This window comes from Dermacentor andersoni, chromosome 3, assembly GCF_023375885.2.
Source record: "Dermacentor andersoni chromosome 3, qqDerAnde1_hic_scaffold, whole genome shotgun sequence".
Classification (NCBI taxonomy): Eukaryota; Metazoa; Arthropoda; class Arachnida; order Ixodida; family Ixodidae; genus Dermacentor; species Dermacentor andersoni.
This window is the reverse complement of record NC_092816.1, coordinates 183,278,207-183,300,183: the sequence shown is the minus strand read 5'-3', so window position 1 is coordinate 183,300,183 and position 21,977 is coordinate 183,278,207. Positions and strand designations below refer to the sequence as shown.

General features: G+C 45.2%; 1 protein-coding gene across 1 annotated transcript; it reads left to right on the top strand.

Moving 5' to 3' along the window:
- Positions 1 to 8,368: 8,368 nt before the first annotated feature.
- On the top strand, positions 8,369 to 11,917 carry LOC126524435 (putative nuclease HARBI1). The gene is made up of 4 exons (XM_072286966.1): positions 8,369 to 8,911; positions 9,459 to 9,594; positions 9,659 to 10,170; positions 11,770 to 11,917. Exons 1-3 carry the CDS (start codon positions 8,369 to 8,371, stop codon positions 10,162 to 10,164), a joined length of 1,185 nt encoding a protein of 394 aa, XP_072143067.1. The 3' UTR covers positions 10,165 to 10,170; positions 11,770 to 11,917.
- The last annotated feature ends 10,060 nt before the right edge of the window (positions 11,918 to 21,977 follow it).

Sequence of the window (21,977 nt, the reverse complement as noted above, 5' to 3'; positions counted from 1 at the left end):
AACATCCTTCTTTGTGATCCTGTTGAGGTGATGGTGATACGCAGAAGCGCCACGAGTTGTCTTTTTTCTTTACTATGACAACCGGTGATGCCCACGGGATACTGGAAGGTTCAGTGATGTCCTTGTCCATCATTCTGTCTACTTCTTTCTGTATGATGGCCCTTTCTGTTGCGGAGACACGATATGGCCGCCTATGAATGGGGCTGGCGTCACCGGTGTTGATGCGATGCGTGACAATAGATGTCTGGCCAAGTGGACGGTCGTCCAAATCAAAGATGTCCCGAAAAGATGACAGGAGGTGACGAAGAGCTGTTGTTTGCTCGGAAGGAAGGTCAGGGGCGATCATCTTAGAAACATCGTCCGCAGGCGTCGAGTACGGAGGAATGGGTGACAAAGGTCCGTTGGGAGTGACGAAGGATTCAGAGGTCAAAGAAGAAATCTCAAACTCTTCCAAAGGAGTGATATGCGCTATGGCGATACCGTGTGGCAGCACATGCGACGAAAATCCAAAATTGAGGATGGGCACGCGAGCGCAGTTTTCACGGATCCGGATTAAGGTGCTCGGTAGGGCAATATTGCGCGACAAAACCACGTCAGTAAGCGGCGACACGACGTAGTTGCCATCAGGTACGGGAGGACAGGGCGTCAGGAGGACTTTTGTAGCCGCCTCTGGAGACAGCCTTGCAAACTCAGCAGAACATAAGCGGTGTGAAGCACAAGCTGTTGCGTCGGCAGGAAGCGGCAGATCCAACTGTACAACACCTGCGGAGCAGTCAATTTAGGCAGAGTGTTTCGAAAGAAAGTCGAGGTCGAGAATTAGGTCGTGTGGACAGTGCTCAAGGACGATAAATAGAACAACGGTATAATGGCCCTCAATGGTCACACGTGCTGTGCACATTCCAAGGACAGGTGAAGTACTCCCATCGGCGACTTGCACAGTGCACGGTACGGCGGTTCTCAGAATCTTTTTCAGCATTCGGCGGAGAGCAGCGCTCATAACTGAAAGCTGCGCTCCTGTGTCAACGAGAGATCTAACAGGAACGCCATCAACTTCAATGTCCAGTAGGTTTCCACATGTAGGCAGGATCAACAGAGGATTTGCGGGCCGGGTCGGAGATGCAGCTTCACCTCCGGGAGCTGCACAGCCTAGTTTCCAGAAGCGAAGCGCCCGGTTGTAGAAGGGGACAAAGAGCAGTGAACGAGAGGCGAACGGGACCTACGACCTTGCGGAGAAGGGGAGCGGCTGGATCTTGGTGCAGCACTGACGGCGTTGATGTTCCTAGTCGGCGTATAGGGCGAGAAAGTACGATTCTCTGGTACTTGGCGGTAGTGACTCGGAGACGACCACCGAGGAGGCGACGACCAATGGTTGCGGCAATGACGGGCGATGTGTCCAATACCGGAACAATTAAAACAGATAGGTTTATCATCCGCTGTGCGCCAGTCAGCTGGGTTGCGACGAGGGGGCGGAAAGCTTTGCGTCTGGGAGCGAGTGGCCGGAGAAATCTGGTAGGTGTTTGTATGGCGGAGCGAGCAGAGAGATGAAATGCCCAAACTTGCTATTTCCTCCCGAACGACCGCTTGTATAATGGAGATAGCGGGCACGCTTTCCCGACAGTCAGAGCGAACTGGAGCCGGAGCCATGGCCTCAAGCTCACGGCGAACGATGCGCATGATTTCTTCCGGTCCTGTGGGCTGAACGAAGCGCGGCGGGTCTTCGCAAGAAGATGTCGCGGCGGTATTGGGCAATCGGTCGAAAGTTTGAGCGACGCGGCGGCCCTTCGCTTGTTCGAAGCGCCGGCACTCCTTTATAATTGCATCCACAGTGGCACAATCCTTGCACATCAGGAGATTGAAGGCATCGTCTGCAATACCTTTCAATATGTGACCAATCTTGCCTGCCTGGATCATGTTGTTATCAGCCTTGCGACAGAGGGCCAGTACATCCTGTATGTATACGACATAGGATTCTGTGGACGTTTGAGCGCGACAAGCAAGTTCTTTTTTTGTCGCCAGCTGACCACCGACAGGTCTGCCAAACAGGTCTCGCATTTTTTCTTTGCAGACATCCCAGCTCGTTAGGTCAGCTTCGTTTGTGTCGTACCATTGCCTCGCAGTTCCTCTTAGGTAAAATATCACGTTTGCTACCATCATTGTTGGATCCTACCTGTTGTTGTCGCACACTCGTTCGTACATCGTAAGCCAGTCCTCGACGTCGGCGTTGTCCGTGCCACAATATGTGCCTGGGTCCCGCGGATGAGTGAGGATGACCGTTGGCACGTGCTGCTGAGGCGTTGTCGCTTGTGTCGGTTGATTTGCCATTGTGGTGGCAGGTAGATGACGTCCGCTGCGAAGTTCCGTGATTGTACCCCGCACCTTCCACCAAAATGTTGCAGGAAGAAAGCAGGCCCATGATTGTAAAATAACGTATATTTACAAATGTCGTATACTGCGTTCAGGCAACTGCCAGACTTCGTCTTCGTCTAGTCTAATTCAACTTCTTCGTTCCCTTCACCGTCACAATAATACTCTATAAATGGCACAATCGTCTTCAAATAACCTTATGGAGGACGCTACACAGTTAGGCAAATCATTAATATAAATGAGAAAAAGCAAGGGTCCGAGAACAGAACGTTGCGGCGCCCCAGAACTGACAGGACAACGCGAAGAGTCAAAATTGTTAGCTGAGAGAAATTGTGTTCTGTTGGATAAGAACTGTTCAATCCATGAGATAATATTATGGTCAATGTTGAGTGTATTTAATTTTAGACAAAGTAATTGGTGAGAGACAAGATCAAATGCTTTAGAAAAGTCGAAGAAGATGCTGCCAATGTGAAATCCATTATCCAACGTGGCACAGATGTCATGTGTATATGAAATAAGTTGAGTATCACAGGAAAACGATTTACGGAACCTATGCTGACGAGATGAAAAGAATGAATTTGTCTCTAGGAAGTTGACGAGATTAGAGTATGTTATATGCTCTAGAATTTCGCATGCCACACGTATTAGAGAAATGGGCCTGTAATTTAAAAGTGAAGACACGTCGCCAGACTTAAATAGTGGAACCACCTTGCCGACTTTAAGATCCTTTGGTAATGAGTATGACAGAATAGATTGCGAAAAGATGTTGCACGAAATTATGGATGAGTACACTTCAGTATTCTTCAAAAACTTAGAATTAATATCATCTATTCCTGACGATGACGAAATCTTTAACTTACGAGTCAAGTTCACGACAACATCGTAATGAATTAACAAGGGCTCCATATGAGGAAAATTCATCTGAAGAACTTTAGGTACAGAAGCACAGGGCAACATGGTATTCGAAAATGATTTAGCAAACACTTCATTAAGAACAGAACAACATTCTTCGTGTGGGGCAACAGCACCATCTACATCAGTTAAGGATATTGTGTTGCATTCGGAACCCTTGACAGTTTTCCAAAATTGTTTAGTATTTTCAGTCAGCAGAGATGGAAGTGTATCGTAAAAGAAAACGCGTTTAGCTTCTTTGACTGCGTTTTTAAACAGTGAAGCAACCTGCTTATACGCACGCCACCTATCAGTCGTGTTTCTTTTTTTAGTTTAGTGAAACAGCCGCTTCTTCCTGTTGAGGATACGTTTTAGGGATGCATTAAACCACGCTGCTCGATGGTTACACCGGACAACTCGGAGGGGTATGTATTTTTGTTCTAATTCATTAACTTTGTTTTTAAAAAGCGACCGGTTCTGTTCAGCTCTCCGAGTGTAAAAGTCCGGCATATATTCTTCTGCAAAAGCTTCAAGTGGTGTGTTCATTGATGCGTAGTCGGCTTTACTGTAGTCTCGAATGTATTTTTGTTTGCTATTGGGACGTTGACGTTCTCCTTAATCTGTAAATGAAATATGACAGAATGGGCACGCAATGATGAAAATACTGAAAGTTACTGTTTGTTCGGTAGTTTCCTGGCAAGAAATTCTTAGTTATATAAGCATTCTCACAAGTATAATACATGTGCTTTGTATACGTCGATGCGTCATGGGTTTCGCGCGTTGGCACACGATTGCTATGCTTGACGATTGAGCAGATATCATATTGTATGAACAATTTTTAAGCATATAGTTCAGTTTGAAGGCCCGCGCCGCGAGAACCTGTCTGTATTGTTAGTGTTCTTGGGTGTCTTCGTGTATTTGTCTGGTATAATGCAGGACAGATATAGGCCGATATTACAATAACGAGGTTTTTGTCTAATCGATGCGTTTAAATCGGACGCGGGCGTATATATATATATATATATATATATATATATATATATATATGTTGCTTCGTAAGGACAGAATGTCAGCCTTTGCAATCATAGGTTAGGGCACTGCGATGCAGCACTGCGCAATACAGTAAGGACTGAAATTTTGTAGCGATAATTACCTCTCCATTATGTGCCACTATTTTCGCCCACCGTTAACGGCCGGCTATTCCAGTACGTCACACAGGCCGGGGCGTCGTTGAGACCGCTAACGAATAGCGAACAGGAGTAGCATCGCTACTACATCGCGGCGTAGCTTTCAGAAAGTTTTTCTTGTGCTGAATATTTTTATTAATTCAATGCTCTATGTTTTCCTACATATGTGAGCTTCGGAGATGACTGTCCCTGATGTGGCTTCTTTCGCAAAGGTGTGTGGAAAACTGTGGGTACCTTGTGAATTGTAGGACACATTTGTGTAATATGCAATAATTTTACTTTAGTTGCCATTTTCAGGAATTCTAGTAACACATCACGAATTTGGAGTGCCCTCAGTTTAGTGAAGTTAACTAAATAAATCAGGGGCTTGAGTAGTTATGCCTGATATACTCCATGTAGACTATATAATTCTCGCCAAAATGCATTTTTAAGGACCGCGAGTTGATGTTTTGTACTGTGAATTACGTGCTCTATAGCGTCTAGAAATACGTGTTCTACCACCTAAAGACATGGTTTAGGCAAAAAGTAACTTAAGCAATGCTTTCACAGAAAAATTGTATCACCGAGAGTTTGACGGAAGCCTGTCTGATCGGGATGAAACATGACAAAGACATAGATCAACCAAATAAAACTTTAAATGCAATATATTTGGACTTCCATACGGAAGTACAAATATTCACAATGGCGCAAGAAAGTTCAAATGGTTGAAAAAGTTCACAATGGCGCAAAAAAGTAGAAGTACCTATTTAGGTAGGTTTTAGCATTTGACGCAAGCACAGCACATAAAATGAAGGAGGGTTTCTTGGCTACAATTGAGCGTGTGTCCTGTTGATTGTATCTCTAAAGACTACCGGTAGAAGAGTGGCTTCCAGTTTCTTTCCTCGTCGATTACACTGCAGTTTATCCATTCACTATTGCACTTCGTCGTTGCTGCCCTTGTTTAAAATTTCACATCTCCTAGATGTAGATAGCGCTGTATGCATACCTTATGTCTCAATGTCCAAAATTCATGTCAATTAAATTTATGATACGGTTTGTTAACGGGAGAGTTGTCGCATTGGTTTAACATTGTTTGTTACTGGGATTGCTCTTTCATCTGCTTAATTTCTTGCCAGGTTCTTATGGATTTAATTTTGTGCACAATGGACTGTTGCAAACATACCTGTCACATACATGAAAAAAACGATTTACAGCAGAGATAACATATATGCATGGACACATTTATGTTGTCAATAAAATGCTCAAGGCTCATTTCTGCCTAAACGAAAAAAAAGCACGTTTACCATTCGCCGAAGCTGCTGCTAATGTTGACGTGCCAAATGTCCTTTTTCACCGTGCAGCTTACAATACGAAACTGCATACGCCTTGAAATCATGCCGTTGTGCTTATTAACAACCACAAGAGATATTGGACTGTACTTGATGAAGGAATGGATGTTACCGGATTTGTGCAGCGGAACCACCTTCACATTCATGATCAAGGCACTTTTTTCGGCGTCAAAAAAAAACGATGACGAAGAACAGAAAACACGACGGGTACATATTGTCTATTATCTATCAAATACAATGTAGAATACTCTTTGTAAGACACTATTATTATGGATGTTCTATAGCCGAGCAGTCCAGGCAGCTGCGTTTAGTACTGATCAGTTTACTGTTGCTAAATACAAGAAAATTATAACAAGGACTGTTTGAAGGACCTTTCAAGTTTGTCTGTATAACTGATGTCATCACATTTATTGGTAGTTCGGCACGTCTGGCTGAAGCCATTTTAATAACTTTGAATATCCTTGCTGCAACTCATATACTTCCTACTTCACACAATTGTATGATTCCTACATGTAACAGGTTCATGTTGTGTGCCACAGTACCGCATCATTTGTTTCTTAGGTGGTGTTTGAACGCCCACAAGGACCTTGCCCAACCGAGGTTTTCAGCCCCAGTTGACTGTATGCCATTCTAAGTATGTGTGGCAAGGCAGCAAGTTGAATTTTTTGCTTTCATTGTAGGTCATTTAAAGTTAAATTCTTTTGCAGGACAGCTACATGCTGTCTCGTCCACATACACTGACGCAATGCATCAGGCTATTTTAACTATTTCTGCATTTTCTCCTCCCTTAGGCTCACAGCAAGGCATCCTATTTTTACCACGGGGACATGAAGAATGCATTATTATTGCGGCTTGCGGCTTCTTAGGACATGCTTGAAATGGTTGCAAAATAAATATCAGTGTTTGAAAAGATTGTTTTATTTTGCTAACAGACACATTTATATCCTACTCATGTTCAAGGTTACGTCAGAACCGCAGGAGAATACTTGAAAAAATTCCGGAGAAAGCGGGTAATGTCACCAGGACATTTCTGAAACGTATAAGTTGTAAGGATGTTTCTAGGACAAGCAGCAGAAAGGTGAAAATATGTTACTAGGATGTTTCTAGGTCAAAGAATCAAAAGTTGGTTGAATGTTGTTGGAATATTTCTAAGAAGTATTAAGACGGTTAGTAAATCCTGCTTGCAATGTTTCAAACTCGTTCATTCATCGTTTAAAAAAAGTGTGTAAGTAATTTTTTTATCGGAAATCGGTGGCCAATAGTCGACAGTATGTTCGTATGAAGTTTTTAGTAAGTTTGAAAACGGTATGAAAACATTTATTAAACCATTCGTAGGTTCTAGTAACATTTGTTTAAAAAATTTTATTGAAAGTTACTAGAAATTTTTGTAAGGGTTTTTGACAGTCTATTCAATTATATCATTCAATAGGCTGTTAAGAACTGCGAATACTGTGTTTCGGAGTAGTAAAAAGAAGAAGCAGGCAATTTCCATCGGTCTGTGTACATCAAATCGATTGAGGTGCTGCAGTCAACAGGCAGTTAAGGCATGTTTGTTTGGATTCGGTTATTTTAACTGAGTTAAAAAGTATTTTAAATATACATTCAATCAACATAAGATGGATAGATGGTCACGAAAGTAGAATCGCAAGAAAATAATTGAAAATTCGAATCGAAATTCCACTAAGGATAAACGAAAGCAAATGTACAGTGGCAGCCATAAGCAACAAATTATATCTGCTGCAGAATTTGTAAGAGTTCAGTATTCTCTACAGATTTTCGTACTTGAATGAATTCACTCAGTTTCTGTTTGGAAGATTTCATTTGGCTCTCTGCTAGGCCATGTCTTCAGTTTGTATTGATTTTTACTCGAACTCTGTGATTACATTGACATACCGTTCTAGCGACGCCTAAGTGCATCAATGTTTCTTTCACTTTTCTCAGGAAAATCCGCTGCTCATAAGCTCACTTCTGCAACACCTGGAAGTTTCGTACACGTCACGTTTACATCGCGCATATGGCGTGTCTTCTAGAGCACCAGGGGTGCGATCGGAGATGGGTGCGATCGCGCAAACAGCTCGCTTTTCCGTTCTCTCGCTTGCCCTCTCGTGATTCGTTGGCGCGCGCGCGTTTCGTCACGGCGGCCATTGCGCCGGGGCGGGACCACAAAATGCGCTTACGTCACACTCCTGTCAATCATTCCAAAAGCGAGGGGAAACGGCCGCTTTCGAGGAACGGTCGGCAAGGGCATTCGTTTCGAAGAATGAATGGCCGTTGCCATAGCAGCGCTAGTAGCAGACGATGCGCCTGTCGTCTGCTCATAATGTCGTCGCTCGCCGAACATGGCTGGCCCTGGCGGGGGTCGAGTTTTTCGAGATTAAAACGCGATCCGCCATCGCCGAACGTTAGCGATGTTAATTATTGAAAACAACTGTGATCACAGTGAAATTAAATGCTGCGCCTGCGCTGTGATAAATATAAATAGTGCTGTTTTAATTTTGATTGATCCGAGTGCATTTGTCGAGAATGCTCGCCGTTTCACGTTGTGCTCAGAGAATCGCGTTCATTGTTCGGCGGTTTGTTTGGCGCTCACGAGTCGCGATGGCCGCTCCTATCGTCGCGCTTTTGGAGTCTCTCGGGCAGCCTCGGCAACGCATCTTTCGGGACGCATTTGACGACCTTACCGAGGAAGAGTTCCGCGACCACTTCAGGCTCTCGAAGCGCACTGTGCGCTGGCTCTGCGAGCAACTGGAAGACGCCATCGGTGGCCTTCGGACCGGTGGCATCACGACGCAAGACAGGGTGCTTTGTGCTCTCCGTTTCTTCGCGACGGGGAGCTTCCAAAGATCCATCGGCAGCGAAGAATTCGTATCCATGGGGCAAGCTTCCGTGAGCGAAAGCATTCACGCAGTTGCGGAAGCAATAACCGTGGTGGGCCGGCAACAGGGCTGGGTGAGCTCCCCGTTGACAACGGCCGGCAAGGCTAGTGCAAAGGCGGCCTTTGCGGATCGGGGCCGCATTCCCGGTGTAGTGGCCTGTGTCGACGGGACGCTCATAGCGATCAAACAGCCCGAAGGACTCAGCCCGGGCGAGACCGCGGGCTTCATGTCAAGAAAAGGCTTCTACGCCTTGAATACCATGATCGTAAGTACTCACGATCTGACATTTTTTTTGCACGCTGTCATCTTTTATTAGGTTATCGGTTTTATGTAATGCCGTCGTAGTGTGTACAATACGGGTACCACGTAAAGCAATATCGATCGTGATCGAGCCCGTTCGGAATTTAATTTCTCGGTCCAGATTGACTCATTTGCTTAAGCTGCGGGAGGCAGGTAATCGCGGTTGATAATTTCAAACCGAATCAAATCGATCGATAGTGCCCTTGCGGTACGGGTATAAGAGTACGCATTGAACAACCAAGGCGGCTATGATGAGCGTTAATTCACAAATGTCTCGTGAATGTAGCTTTTTGCACATTTCTTGCAATAATTAAAGAAGACTATTTCGGAGATTGCTTTTTACCAATGTGAGAAAGAATGCAGCTGTGTCTGGGAAAGCATTATGAAATCATGTTGGTGCAAAAACATTTCATTCAGACTATTTATCTGTCAGCATGACGTGAAATATGAAAATATTCCAGCTCAAATTGCTTATTCTGAACCATTTTCCGCCCGTTTGTTCTGCCCTCCAGGTGTGTGATGCCCACATGCGCATCGTGGACATCGATCCCCGTTTCCCCGGATCGTGCCACGACTCCTACGTGTGGAGGCACTCACCACTGTTAGGCCGCCTCACACGTAACCTGCGACGTGGAGAATGGGTGCTTGGTGAGTGCTGCAGACATGTTGCAATCAGTGAAGTATATTACACAGTTATGTTTCCAACATGCAGGAGACTCAGGCTACCCTCTTGAGCCATGGCTGCTGACACCTGTGCCAGGCCATCCAGGCATTGACACTCCGGAGGGGCGCTACAACCAGGCCCATGCCTCCATGAGGAACGTTGTGGAGAGGGGTATTGGCGTCTTGAAGGCAAGGTTCCGGTGCCTTCAAAGGTACCGGACACTCCTTTATGAGCCCAAGGATGCAGCCACAATCGTAGCAGCCTGCGCCGCTCTCCACAACATTGCTTTGAAGGCAGGGGAGCCGGAGCTGCAGGACAGTGATGAGGAGGCCGAGGACAACCAGCCACCGCTGCAACAGGGCTTGCCTGTGTCTCAAGGGCACCACACCTGCCGGCAAGAAACGCCCAGAGAGCTGCTGATGAGGGCAAAGCAGATGAGGAGCCAGGTTGTCAACCTGTTCTCTGCGGCCCCTAGCTGGCGTACCACTCACCTGCGTGTGCTGCATCGTCGGCTGAGGCAGCAACATCAGGCTCATCGCGCGGCTCAACCGTAAAGCCAGGTGAGTTCTCCAACATAGGCGTGAAAAGGCAAACCTCATAATGCCATTGAAAAATTGAAATGGTCGCCCTTGATAAAAAGGATGCAAGGCATTTTCAAAAATATTTGTTTTGATTAATACTGAAATCTCCATTGCGGATTTTCACAGGGTGTGTCACAGTAACAAAAGGTTTAGAAACAGTGGAAGAGAGACGTTAAAAAAGTGTTGCTGGGCAACTTAGTTCCTGATGGGAACGCAAATTCCAGGAGAATACAAAAAACGGCACAAGCACCTGAGCGGGTGTGCTGCTGCATCTCTTTTCCGGGTTCTTTTTTCTTTTGTAATTTTATTCTTAAATAACTAGAAACACAAAATACAAAATGACACTGTTATAACAGGGAATTGTGAAAACAAAACAGACAGAGGTAGGTTTTGCACGAAGACATGTCGTGCCATTTCGACATTTTTGTCCACCCCTGTAGCCAGCTGGGTAGCTAGATTGAAACGTCACAAGAACATTTCATTTCACACTGCAACGGGCACATTGTTCATGTAGTATATTCAGCCAGCATGGAGTAAAGCCAAGACATGGTGTAGCTCAAGGAAATGGTATTACTTTAATGTACTCCATGGTTTCAACTTTGTAAACATCCTCGTGTCACAAAAAAATACAGATAAATGTCAGCCGCTACATGTTCTGCATTCAGGTACACCCCATATAATACAACATATCTGAAGTAGTAACAGTGACGAAATATGTCACAATGAGCTGGACTAACGTGCTGCTGTAGCAGGAAGCCTGCAGGACGTGTGTATGTCACATATCACAGCACCTTGAACTACTCTTCAGTATCAGGTACAGTAATGCACTCCATAGCTGTAGCTTAGCATATATAAGGTTACATGGAAGTAGTAGCAAAAAAATATCACAGCAGGAGCCTATGTGGCTAGCCAGAAGTGCTTCATGTAACACTTATTACCCTCTCATTATAAAAGTGGTAAGCATACAAATAAAAAGCATCATGCAAGCCTGACTAGCATTCTGTACTTCGATATAAATGGCAGGAATAACATGACCTAGTTGAAAACAATATGACTAATACTGTTTTTCTCCACGTACAAGGCATCAGCTGTTAGCTGGAGAATCCCCATCAGGCGCCAAATCAAGAGTTAGCTTCACTATATGTAATGTGTAACACAATTCTAAAGCAGCCATCTAGTGATTTCAGGTAGACACTGGATATGGAACCTTGCAAGAAAAAAAATTGGACCTCAGTGCAACAACACAGAGTACAGAAAGAGCAACGCTAGCATGACTGCCACCTAACTCATATGACTGAAACACCCTAAACATATTAATGATACTTGCTAAAAAATACTAAAACATACTAACGATAAAGTTACAAAAATAGTATGCAATTTCTCGTGCACATAACGGAAATAAGGTAACTATTTAATTTCTGCTACCTTCGAGTAACATCTCAAAGTTTAGAGATCACTAAAAAAATATTTAAATGTACAAAACAAGATCAAAGTTATAATGAACGAATAATAATGAATAATAAAAAAAATACAAGTAATAAATAATAAAACTTCAAATTTTCTATTGCCTCCTTGCAGCCACTGCCTCCTGCATTAGCTGGCCCAAGAGCTGCGAAAGCTGCCCTACTGGCCGCAGTGCCTCCGCTACTTGGTCAGCCTGCCGCTCCACAGCAGCCACGACCCGCTCAGTAGCTGCAGCCAGCCGGTCTACGCCCTGGCGGATAACACGAAGGAGCTAGAAAGAAAGCATTACATCAGCATCCATTCCCGCACAATCGGTCAAGCACCTCTACAGCAAAGTAACCAGCATAACGAAAGAGTAATTATGTTCGGTCGGTTCCTAGTGTGAGGCGTGCTGTGCACAATGTTTACAAAGTGAGCTGTAAAACGGATGATTTTGGTGGTCGCAAGCACTTTAGGTATAAAGGCGCTCAACTGCATGTATGCTCATTCAGATTACCATATGTTCATCAGTTATGGGGACAAGGACGAACACTTTCTATGTTGTTGTCTGTCTGCACCATTGTATCTGTTTTTTGTTGTTGCTTTTCATGTAGTTGTGCAAAGAAATATCAATACCATATGTACTTTTATGCTGTCGAGCTGCCGGAAAGTTAACAGATGGCATAGCAATAAGTTTGGGATTGCAAATGAGCAAGCGACCATGACATGTATCACTGTAGCAAAGAATGCTAGGCCCTATGTTGCATTTTGTTGCAAAAGCATGTATTGGACCCTGTATATAAATTGTTATTCAAGCATTGCAAGCTGTCGCACTGCCATTATATGTGATGTTTCCCAGCCTTCCAGAACAAGTTAGCAACTTCAAACTTTGTGGAAATAGCCACAGTTCTGAGTGTATTGTGCGGCAAAGTTTTCCTCTTACTGCCTTAATGACAACCATTGCAACTCATTAATCAACAGTGTTCTCCTTTTTTATGTTTCAATAGTTTATTGAGGTTTGTGTTCTCCATCGTCCTCAATGAACTATGCAAGCTATAGTGTTTCTAAGTGCGGCAAAATAAAGGAAACTTTACGGCGATGTGCAGGCTAAATTTGAACTGTGAGTTAGCTACCGCCTTTGCAAATAATTATGAAGATGAAGGGCCCAGAGCATTTTAGGTGTTTTGCATATGCCACTCAATTTACCCCGCTGCCTTGGGAAAAATGTTTCAGACATGAATATTTTTGTGTGATGGGGGAGAACTATCACAATCAGCATGCGCAATCCGATGTGTGTGGTGCAATTACAGCATATGCGGAAAAATTCATTAGCTAATACTTGAGAGTGGGCGGCCAAGGTTTGAAACGAGTAAGTCATATGAGGCGGTGTTTTAAAACGAGTGATTTAATTACAGGCAACTTGCCATGTTTAGGAAACTGCTCAAAAGAAAGAGCTTTAGTGGAAATAGGAATGTATGAAGCTGTTATTGTGTGATTGATTGCAAGTGTCCCTGTTGTCTAGTCCACCCAGTTATTGCCTGTTGCAGAAATGCTAATGGCAGTGATTACTGTGTTTGAAGCTGTTACATTGTGTTAATGATTGCAAGTGACCGTGTTTATGACCATGTACGTAATGTAGGATGTTCTCGTCCGTCTCCCTTAGTCTTTTTTTTTTCAGTTCAGCTATTGAAACACGTGTTAGCCATGTATGTGAGTTAGTGACCTGTGCAGCTCATCAAATTGCTAAAAAAATGTTACACCTGTCTACTGTCATTCTATTACGCTCCACCATATAAAGCAGGCAAGGGCACACGCACTTCGTTTGTCTCGTCGTTCTGTACGACGGTTCTGGCGTAGTCATCCGCGAGCCGTTCAACCAAGGCCTCTCGGTGGGACACCCGACGAGGGCCTCGAGACCGGCGCTGCACCCGGGGTTGGTAGCCTGGAAAAAGTACCACTTTTTAATGAACTAAACGCACACCTACGTTACGTCCAGTGCATTCAAGCTGTGACATTGCAGGATATTTCCTTTTCACTTACTGGTTCTCGCTCTGCCAGGGCCAGCTGCAGGCTGTGCAGTGGCTGGAGGGCTTCGGGGCAGTGGCTCAACAGGGACCACTCCTGGCTGCTGCAGTGCTCCTATATTGGTTATAGAGGGTACATTCACTCAACGGTTAGAGTAGAAATAGTTTGCGTTCCTTATATACGAAACAGATTCCACAAACGGGAAGGCAACAGGGAAGAGCAAAAGCTTACCTTCACGTGAAAGGCCGCTTGTTCCAGCGGTGGTGCCCACAGAGTGCGTTTGGACGGTCACCTCCATGGCGGGCTGCATTATGTATAAGATGCGAAGAAGCAGTTTTGTCAAGTTTGCGTAATCTGCTCCTCCCAATATGCAACTAACGTAGGGTTATGACAGCAGAAAAAAATCTCTTGAAATCCCAGTAGTAAACTATCTTGTGCATGCCAGCAGCACACACATGCCCATAAAGGAAGAAAAACTATATCTGTTATACCAGTGTCACGCAGGCACTTTTGATCTGAATCGATCCCGATCGGGGCAAAATTTCTCTATTTCTATTGCCTCCCTTCGCGGAATGAAGAAAGGAGCCAGTGGCTGTCGAGAAATTCTATCTAAACTGGGCGCGATCGCGAATGAAGCGGCCTGCGTGACTGGGGTATAACACTGCTTACGCGATGCAGTATACACGGCGCAACTACTGTAAATTACTGCCGCGTCCTCCCGTTTTTCGGTGCGTTTGTCAATGGCTTACCTCGTCGAGCGGTTGGTAGAAGGGCTCGCACACTCCGGTCACCGTGGAGGTGCCCACTAAGGCGATGACACGGCCACGAAGGCCGGGCAGACGGCCTCCACCCATGCCGCTGCAATTACGGACAGCATTGTAAATATCGCGAGCAACAGAACCGCTCCTCGCACTCACCTTTGACTTGCGGAAGCTGCGGCGGCATCTCGGCGGGAAAGAAATACTTCCTTCCGCCAAAACACTTGCCACTGTTCGGCTGTCTTGGCGGCCGGGCCCTCTGTGTTCAGCAGGGCGGCGAGCTCACTCCAAAGCTGCCGCCTCCGCTCCACCGTGCACTCCGGTGTGAGTGCGCATGATGTCCGCACAAGGTACGGATGGCCCTCCATGAACGCCACCAACAGTTCACGTTGGTGTGGCGACACGTGAGGGCCAAGCCTGACGTTCTTGTGAGACGACATTTTGCAACCGACGAAGAGCGATTTTGCAATTGAACTGCGCGCTCCCGCCAATTTGTTTTGGCGTGCGCGATACCACCTAGCGGACTAAACCAAAATATATGCCGCTTAAATTAGTTTTCTGCTCTCGCATGAGATTTCCGAGGCAGATTATATGTTGCAACAGTAAGAATTTTTTTCTTATATTACGCGTTTAATTATTAAAGCATCACAAACATTCTGCACTTAATGTATCGTCCCCGATCGAAGCTCAAACTGGTGACGCAAACTTCCGGGGCTGGGCTCGCTCGTTTATTGGCTGTGCTCTCCCTCCCGTTCTCACAAATCTTGCGGACGGCCTACTTTGTGACGTCGCAGCCAGACCGAACGAGCGGAAAAGCGAGCTGTTTGCGCGATCGCACCACATGGTTGTTCGGCGCGTTCGTTCGGTTACCGGCGTGCGCGATTGGCCTACTCCGCGCCGACGTCGCCAGCCGCGGGGCGCCGCCCCGTTTTTGGTGACGTCAAAATGACGACACGCTCCTGTCAATCATCCGCCCACCGAGCATTTCGTCCGAACGCGACGGGAGTTGAGAAGTTTGGAGCGATCATACGGCTTCGCATGGCGCGTCTGGTGGATTGGATTGGATCCAACAGGCGGCCTTTTCGGCTGCGGAATGGCACGTTTAATCCAATCCACAGTTTAATTCTAGAAAATGGCGCTTCCGTTGGAAACTTAGGTTGTTGCGCTGGCGTTTCTAGAGGAAGGAGGAGAGCGGGTGGCGGTGCGAAACGCGTTTGAAGAAATAGCAGAAAGTGAATTCCGGCGTCGTTTTTGTTTCTCGAAACAAATAATTCGTTGGTTGTACAGAGAAATCGACAACATCATCGGTGCCAGCGAGCCACTGGGATGTTGTCGCTGCCTCTTGAAAAGTGCGCCACTCTTCCTTTCGTCTTTTTTTATTTTTTTTTTCTTCTCGCTGTGCGCATCACCACCTAGGGACGACGCAAAGAAACCAATAGTTATAAATTGCAGTAGTCACACGTACTACTATATGAAAACGTGTTTGGGCTTGAAAAGAAAAAATACATTCTTTTCGATAAAGATTTCATTCAATTGGAAGACGAGAAACATTTGGCTTTGTAGTATACTGTTTGCAAGCAGACGACAAACGACGGAGGTAAACTTCCGGGGAGGTCCCCGCTTCCTGATTGGCTGCTCTCTCCGCCCCGCTGTCACAAATTTTGCATACTGCAACTTTGTGACGTTGCAGCAACTGAACAGAACGCGTATCGAACAAAATATCTCCGATCGCGCCCCAGATCAGAGAATACGACTTTGCGCGCAAGTCTCAGTACACGTAAGTAATGAAAGACACGGCGCGTAAATATTATGCGGTCGCATGAGTATGGCAGCATTCCTGCCCACGCGCGCCTATCGCGTGCCGAACAAGTTGGCTAACGCTGCATGCTTAGCGTTGCCCTCGTCAGAGCTCTACTTCCTGCTATCAAAAACGCGTGACAGGCGGGATGGATGGCTAGTCGAGTCACATCGCTTAATGGTCGAGTTGCTTTGCTTATCTGCTGAGCCAGTGCTTTTTGGTCTGAGGCACTGTGACTGAAGTATGCGTGAGTGTGTTCCGAGAGAAATTACCGGCCACAACACACGGCGCCAGATCCATTAGCGCCGGCAGTTCTGCGCTCCCTGCCCCGTTCTGTTTGCATCGCCTGCCTGCCTTCTCAACCGGATCGATTCTCTGATTTGGCAGGTGCGCTCATGGTTCTTGTTGGCGGAGTCATTCGGTTGTTTGGTGTGATTAGCACGTCCAGGTTACTGCTTTTGCGACTCACGTTACAGAACCGAAAGCGAAAGAAAAAAAGAAACACATTTCCGCTGTTGGGAATGCTTGCTATTTTGCATGCTCTCTCGATGCTTGTCGCCGCTGTAGCCAGTTTTGGCTACACGATGGTACGAGGAGTGAAAAGTGCGTTTCCCTGGGTGGGTGCTGTTGATATGCTTCATCTTCTCCTCGAAGCGTTCTTAATATAGCACCTCGATAGCCAGACAGAAACAATGCGCTCCCCTGAAGGGAAGCGTTGAATTAAATGATGCCTTAAGATTACCAACATTCCACATCGATGGTTATATTTTGTGGGGCGTGGGGCAGAAATTTTTCCAGAAAGCTCTACGCATAAGCTTGGCTGTTCTCTAATTTTGCATGTTCAGCGAGTCCTTGCCTCGTGCACAAAATTTTTCTTACAGCACAGCTTTTCCTACTAAACGTTCTTTAATTTTAGAAACTCAATGACGTATTGTATATCGTCGCGGCGGTCAGTGTATTTAAACTCGAGCATAGCTCTGAATAAGATAACCGAACTCTTCTAATGTGAATTTCTCACCATGCAATAATACTACAAGACATAACGTTTGGTCCTTTGTCAGGTGTTGAAATAACGTTTGAGATTTAATACCATAAATCACACTGCGACCTCGAATAAAACTACCAAAACCTTCCAAACAACAAGAAGCAATGAACAACAATGAGTTAACGCCATTGTACGCGAAATAATCAAATCATCGCCGGTCCCTGGACGTGGCCTGAGAATTCATACACCCCACCAGGAATACGGAATACTTGTCATCAGATTGATGAGAATCTGGAATTTTCGCTACGGGTTCACTACCTGATACATTTAAAGCACGTGGCAGCTGCTTCTACAACTTGCTTCGCAGTCATTCGTTTTCAAATGCAGACCATGCAAAGTGGAGCGATAATTCACATTCGCCAAATTGGCTTTTTCCCCCACTGCAGACAAGTGCCGATAATGACGGACGGGAGGAGAAAAATGCGGTCTGCACCAGTTTTTTCGAAAATGTTAACTCTCTGTCCACTGCATGATTGTTACAATAAAAGTATACGCATTTATATTTTATACAGACGGTTCAAGAATGTTGTCACGATCAACATCTATATACATATTTCCATTAATTGGAAAACGTTAAAGTCGTAGACCTTAACGTTTTTCTGAAACTTCTTAATGTTGTGGCGCTTTTGCCCGCGTGATCGAAACGCAATGATGTTTCATCAGAATTCCTTTAAAATAGCTACAACTGCATCACCAGGCCAGCAAACGAAGCTGCGTTGGATTACTGGACTCGTTGGTTGATCAGAATATACTCAAGGCGACAAAATGGCTTGAGACGCCCATTATTCCGCTCCTGTCACATTAACTCAATTCACCAGGGATGACGTAAACAATAAAATAAAACAAACATGCAAATATATAAGAAGTTTATCGATATGACATCAATTCTAGGAACAGTCTTCCGTATAGAGTTGCTTCCCATCTACAGTTCTCTGTTGGGGCTGGTCCTGACTTAAGTTGTCTCATTCATCGCAACAAGTTAGAAGAGCCGCATACAGGGCGCTATTTGTATCGTGCAAGTCGTTCAGCTATGCCTTGTTGCACGTGGGACTGTACAAGGGAGAATGCCGGACTGTTGCTATTCAGATGGTCCTAAGTTTCAACGATAAAGCTGTGATTTGAAGGCAACATTGATGACCCTTGGTAATCGTCCTCCTAGCATAGAAAGATTGCTTGGGCATGGGAGAAGACATCCTCGCAGCGATCAGTTCTGAAAGCTTTAATTGCATTTTTTTTTACTGAAAGTGACATTGTATCTATGTGCTGGCACTTTGTTGTTTCTGTGTTATCCTTGAGTCGCAGCATTTTGTGTCGGTTATAGATTGATTAGTGCATTGCATTATATATGTGTTGTTGCTTAAGCGCATTTACAAACTGTACTTTATCGTCAGATCGTCATTGTTTTTCATGCCACCTCATATTGTCATGTTTTGCTTATCGACCAACGTATTGTTTGTGGAGAAGCCAACGATTCAACAGTTGTCAAGATTTCTAATGTCAGCAGAATAAATGCCTCCCTCAGAACGAGTATGCTTTCGGGCAACGTGATTTAAGCAGGGCATTGTGTAGACGTAGGCCATCAAGCTTTGCTCGAAGAGGGACAGTTACATTTCAGAAAACAAGAATAAATACATATATATAGTAAAATTTTCGTTCTTTTAAGTATTTCCTTCCGTATTACCTATTGTTATGAAGACATGTGGTTTTGTTTTCTTAACCGTGAATGTGAATCAGGGCACGCGCATTTTGTCAAACTGCAATTTCGAGGTGTTGCTAAGACGTACAAAATCGATCGTCAATTAGGTAACAATATGAAGTCTATTCCGTTTAGAATTATGACGCGTACTTTCGATGAATCTCGTAAGGTTGAAGTTTGCGGGGAAGTCAGTGTACTCCCTGATGTGACTATATTTACGGAACAGCAACAATGCCAGAAGTGGCCGATTGGTGAAATACTGATCTTCCTAACAATGAATCAAAAACCTAAGTTAAAAAGTTTACTACTGTGTTCTTACATTTAGAGAGCCACGCTCACCTTCCCGTCGAGCAACGATCAACATTTAGCATGTGGCATCAGAGTGTTTTATCTTCCCCCAAGGGTGCCACCATTTATGATGCAGAGGGCATTAATCACATGCAGAAACATATAGAGGAATGCCATCAAGGATGAGATCATTTTTTGTTAGCAAGTGCGCTTCGCCAAGCACAGTAGACAGGTCAGAGTGACCACTTCCAATTGAAGCATATGCGTACCCCTCACAGTTAAATCGGAAAAATATGCAACGTGTGCGCCAGCCGGCCTTGCTTTCTATTTCGCTCCTTGGCAGCTTCTAGGCAGTAATGCGTTTATTCTCCCTTTATTATGGACGAGAGCTTTAGATTGCATCATACTAAATGAAAATAAGCTCGCTCGACTCTTGGCAGCCACCACGGTGAGTCACAAAAATGATACCAGAGCAGGCAAAGCATCGCACTTAGATTGTCCGTGCCACTTGCATTAAGGTTCCGCGCCATTCAGCACTGTTTCATAAATGATACCTTAGATAGGTGCTAGTACCACCCATAGTGTCGTCAAACATTTCTACATGTTCCCACTAAAGATGCCTTTCTCAGTGTGGAAAATCCTCGAACAAATGATCTCTTATTGCTTTCTCTTCGCATTCGTCCATGCAAGTCCTATTTCCTTATATTCGTATATAGAAGGATCAAATATATAACAGTGCTAACTTGCTAAGCCAGTAACACTGAAGCTGCCTGAAAGCAACGGCGTCCCAGAGGGCCCACCATATGTGCGAATGAGAAGAATAAGAGGGACCTTGTACAGCAATGCATATTTGGCTATCGTACTTGCAAAATGAGAGTCTCACGTCTCCGCAAAGGAACGATTGCGCGTAGTATTGTTTTGTTGATTGCGGTCGTGCTTTAATGTGAAAACTAGCGATTTGCCAATTCTCGGGTTACATTCGATGACGAACATTTGGGGGTCAATGTTCGAGCGAGCAACGAAGTAAGCGCAGCCTTCTGCGGCGATTGTTGAGTTCACTCACAGCCCACGATCAGACGTCAACAACGTCTTTGTTATCACTTCACCAGTGACAGTTCGGGCTGGCTATGCATTGCCAGCTCCGTAAAGACATCAATTCCGAAGCGTAATCATTCCAGTATGGATAATTATTTTCGCAGAATAGACTAGACAAGCTAGGCCAGGCGGCGTTGCTGCGGCTTAATTAAAGCGCCTCCTTAATGAAAAATAGTCTTCTGGGCGGTCGCAACTACACGGAGGCGGTACATTGTTTATATTTTGACAGTATGCCGTCTCTCTCTCTCTCTCTCTATCTCTCGTTGCTCGTGACGCTTCCGCTGTATTTTGAGCGGCAGCATGTGAATCGAATGGAAAACTCCAACTTCAGGCTATTCGACGCAGAATACTTACTTTCGCTGTGGGAACGTAAGTGAAGGCGAGTGTCTGCTGTGCTTGACATTTACGGCGTCGACCGAAATGTGGAGAAAAGGTGCTGTTGCAAACGTTAAGTGTGCAAACGCTTCTGCAACATCAAGACTCAGGTATACATTTATTAAATGCAAGAGAAACTAGTCTGCGGTAATGTATGCGAGAGAAAAATAGAGTACCATTTATTCTGTTCTAATGCGTATCATATAAGAAATCATCATACTGTGCTAAGTTTAAAAATTAAATTATGGGGTTTTACGTGCCAAAACCACTTTATGATTATGAGGCACGCCGTAGTGGAGGACTCCGGAAATTTCGACCGCCTGGGGTTCTTTAACGTGCACCTAAATCTAAGTACACGGGTGTTTTCGCATTTCGCCCCCATCGAAATGCGGCCGCCGTGGCCGGGATTCGATCCCGCGACCTCGTTCTCAGCAGCCCAACACCATAGCCACTGAGCAACCACGGCGGGTACTGTGCTAAGTTTGTCATTTTATTTCGGTAGGTACACTCTCTTTCTTTTTCAGACGGTAGCCCCATTCTAAAACAAAAGCGTGTTATTTTCTGCAACCAACTTCAAAGGCATTAAGAGCGGTAGTTACCTCAATGCCTACAATGACAATCAAGCAATTAGGCGAATCCCATTAGCGAAATTTCTGTTGCGCGACTTTAAAATCCTTGGCACTAGTTAACGAAACCTCGATTTAAGCAGCTCGAGATCCCAACCTTGCGTTCGTCGCGCAGTTCAAAAGCGTTTAAAACCACTTCGCCGCGCTAATTAAAGCGCACCGCAGGGTCCAGCAAACACTACGGAAGTGGTCAACCGTCAAATCAACACTTCTGGGCCCCCCGCCTTAGCTATGCGGCTATGGCATCATTGGAGGCCATGAATTTGATCCCAACCGTGGCAGCCGCATTTCGACGGGGGCGAAATAGAAAACGCACGTGCACTTCGATTTGGGACAGGTGAAAGAGCATCACGGTGTCAAAATTAATCCGAAGTCCGCCACTATAGCGTGCCTCATAATCCCAGTGTGGTTTTGGCACCTACAGCCCACAATTCAATTCAAGTTTAATACTTCTGCCACAGTGAGATGCCATGTGAGGCAATAACAACGCTCAACCGACTCAGAAGTTATAAAATACGGCGGAAACAACGCCTCAAGCAAACACCTCTCCCTGTGTGTTTTTTGTACCACGCAGGCAAACAGCAGTGGTGCACGCATGGTAACGTTTAACATGAACTCACCGCTTTCGTATTAGCAT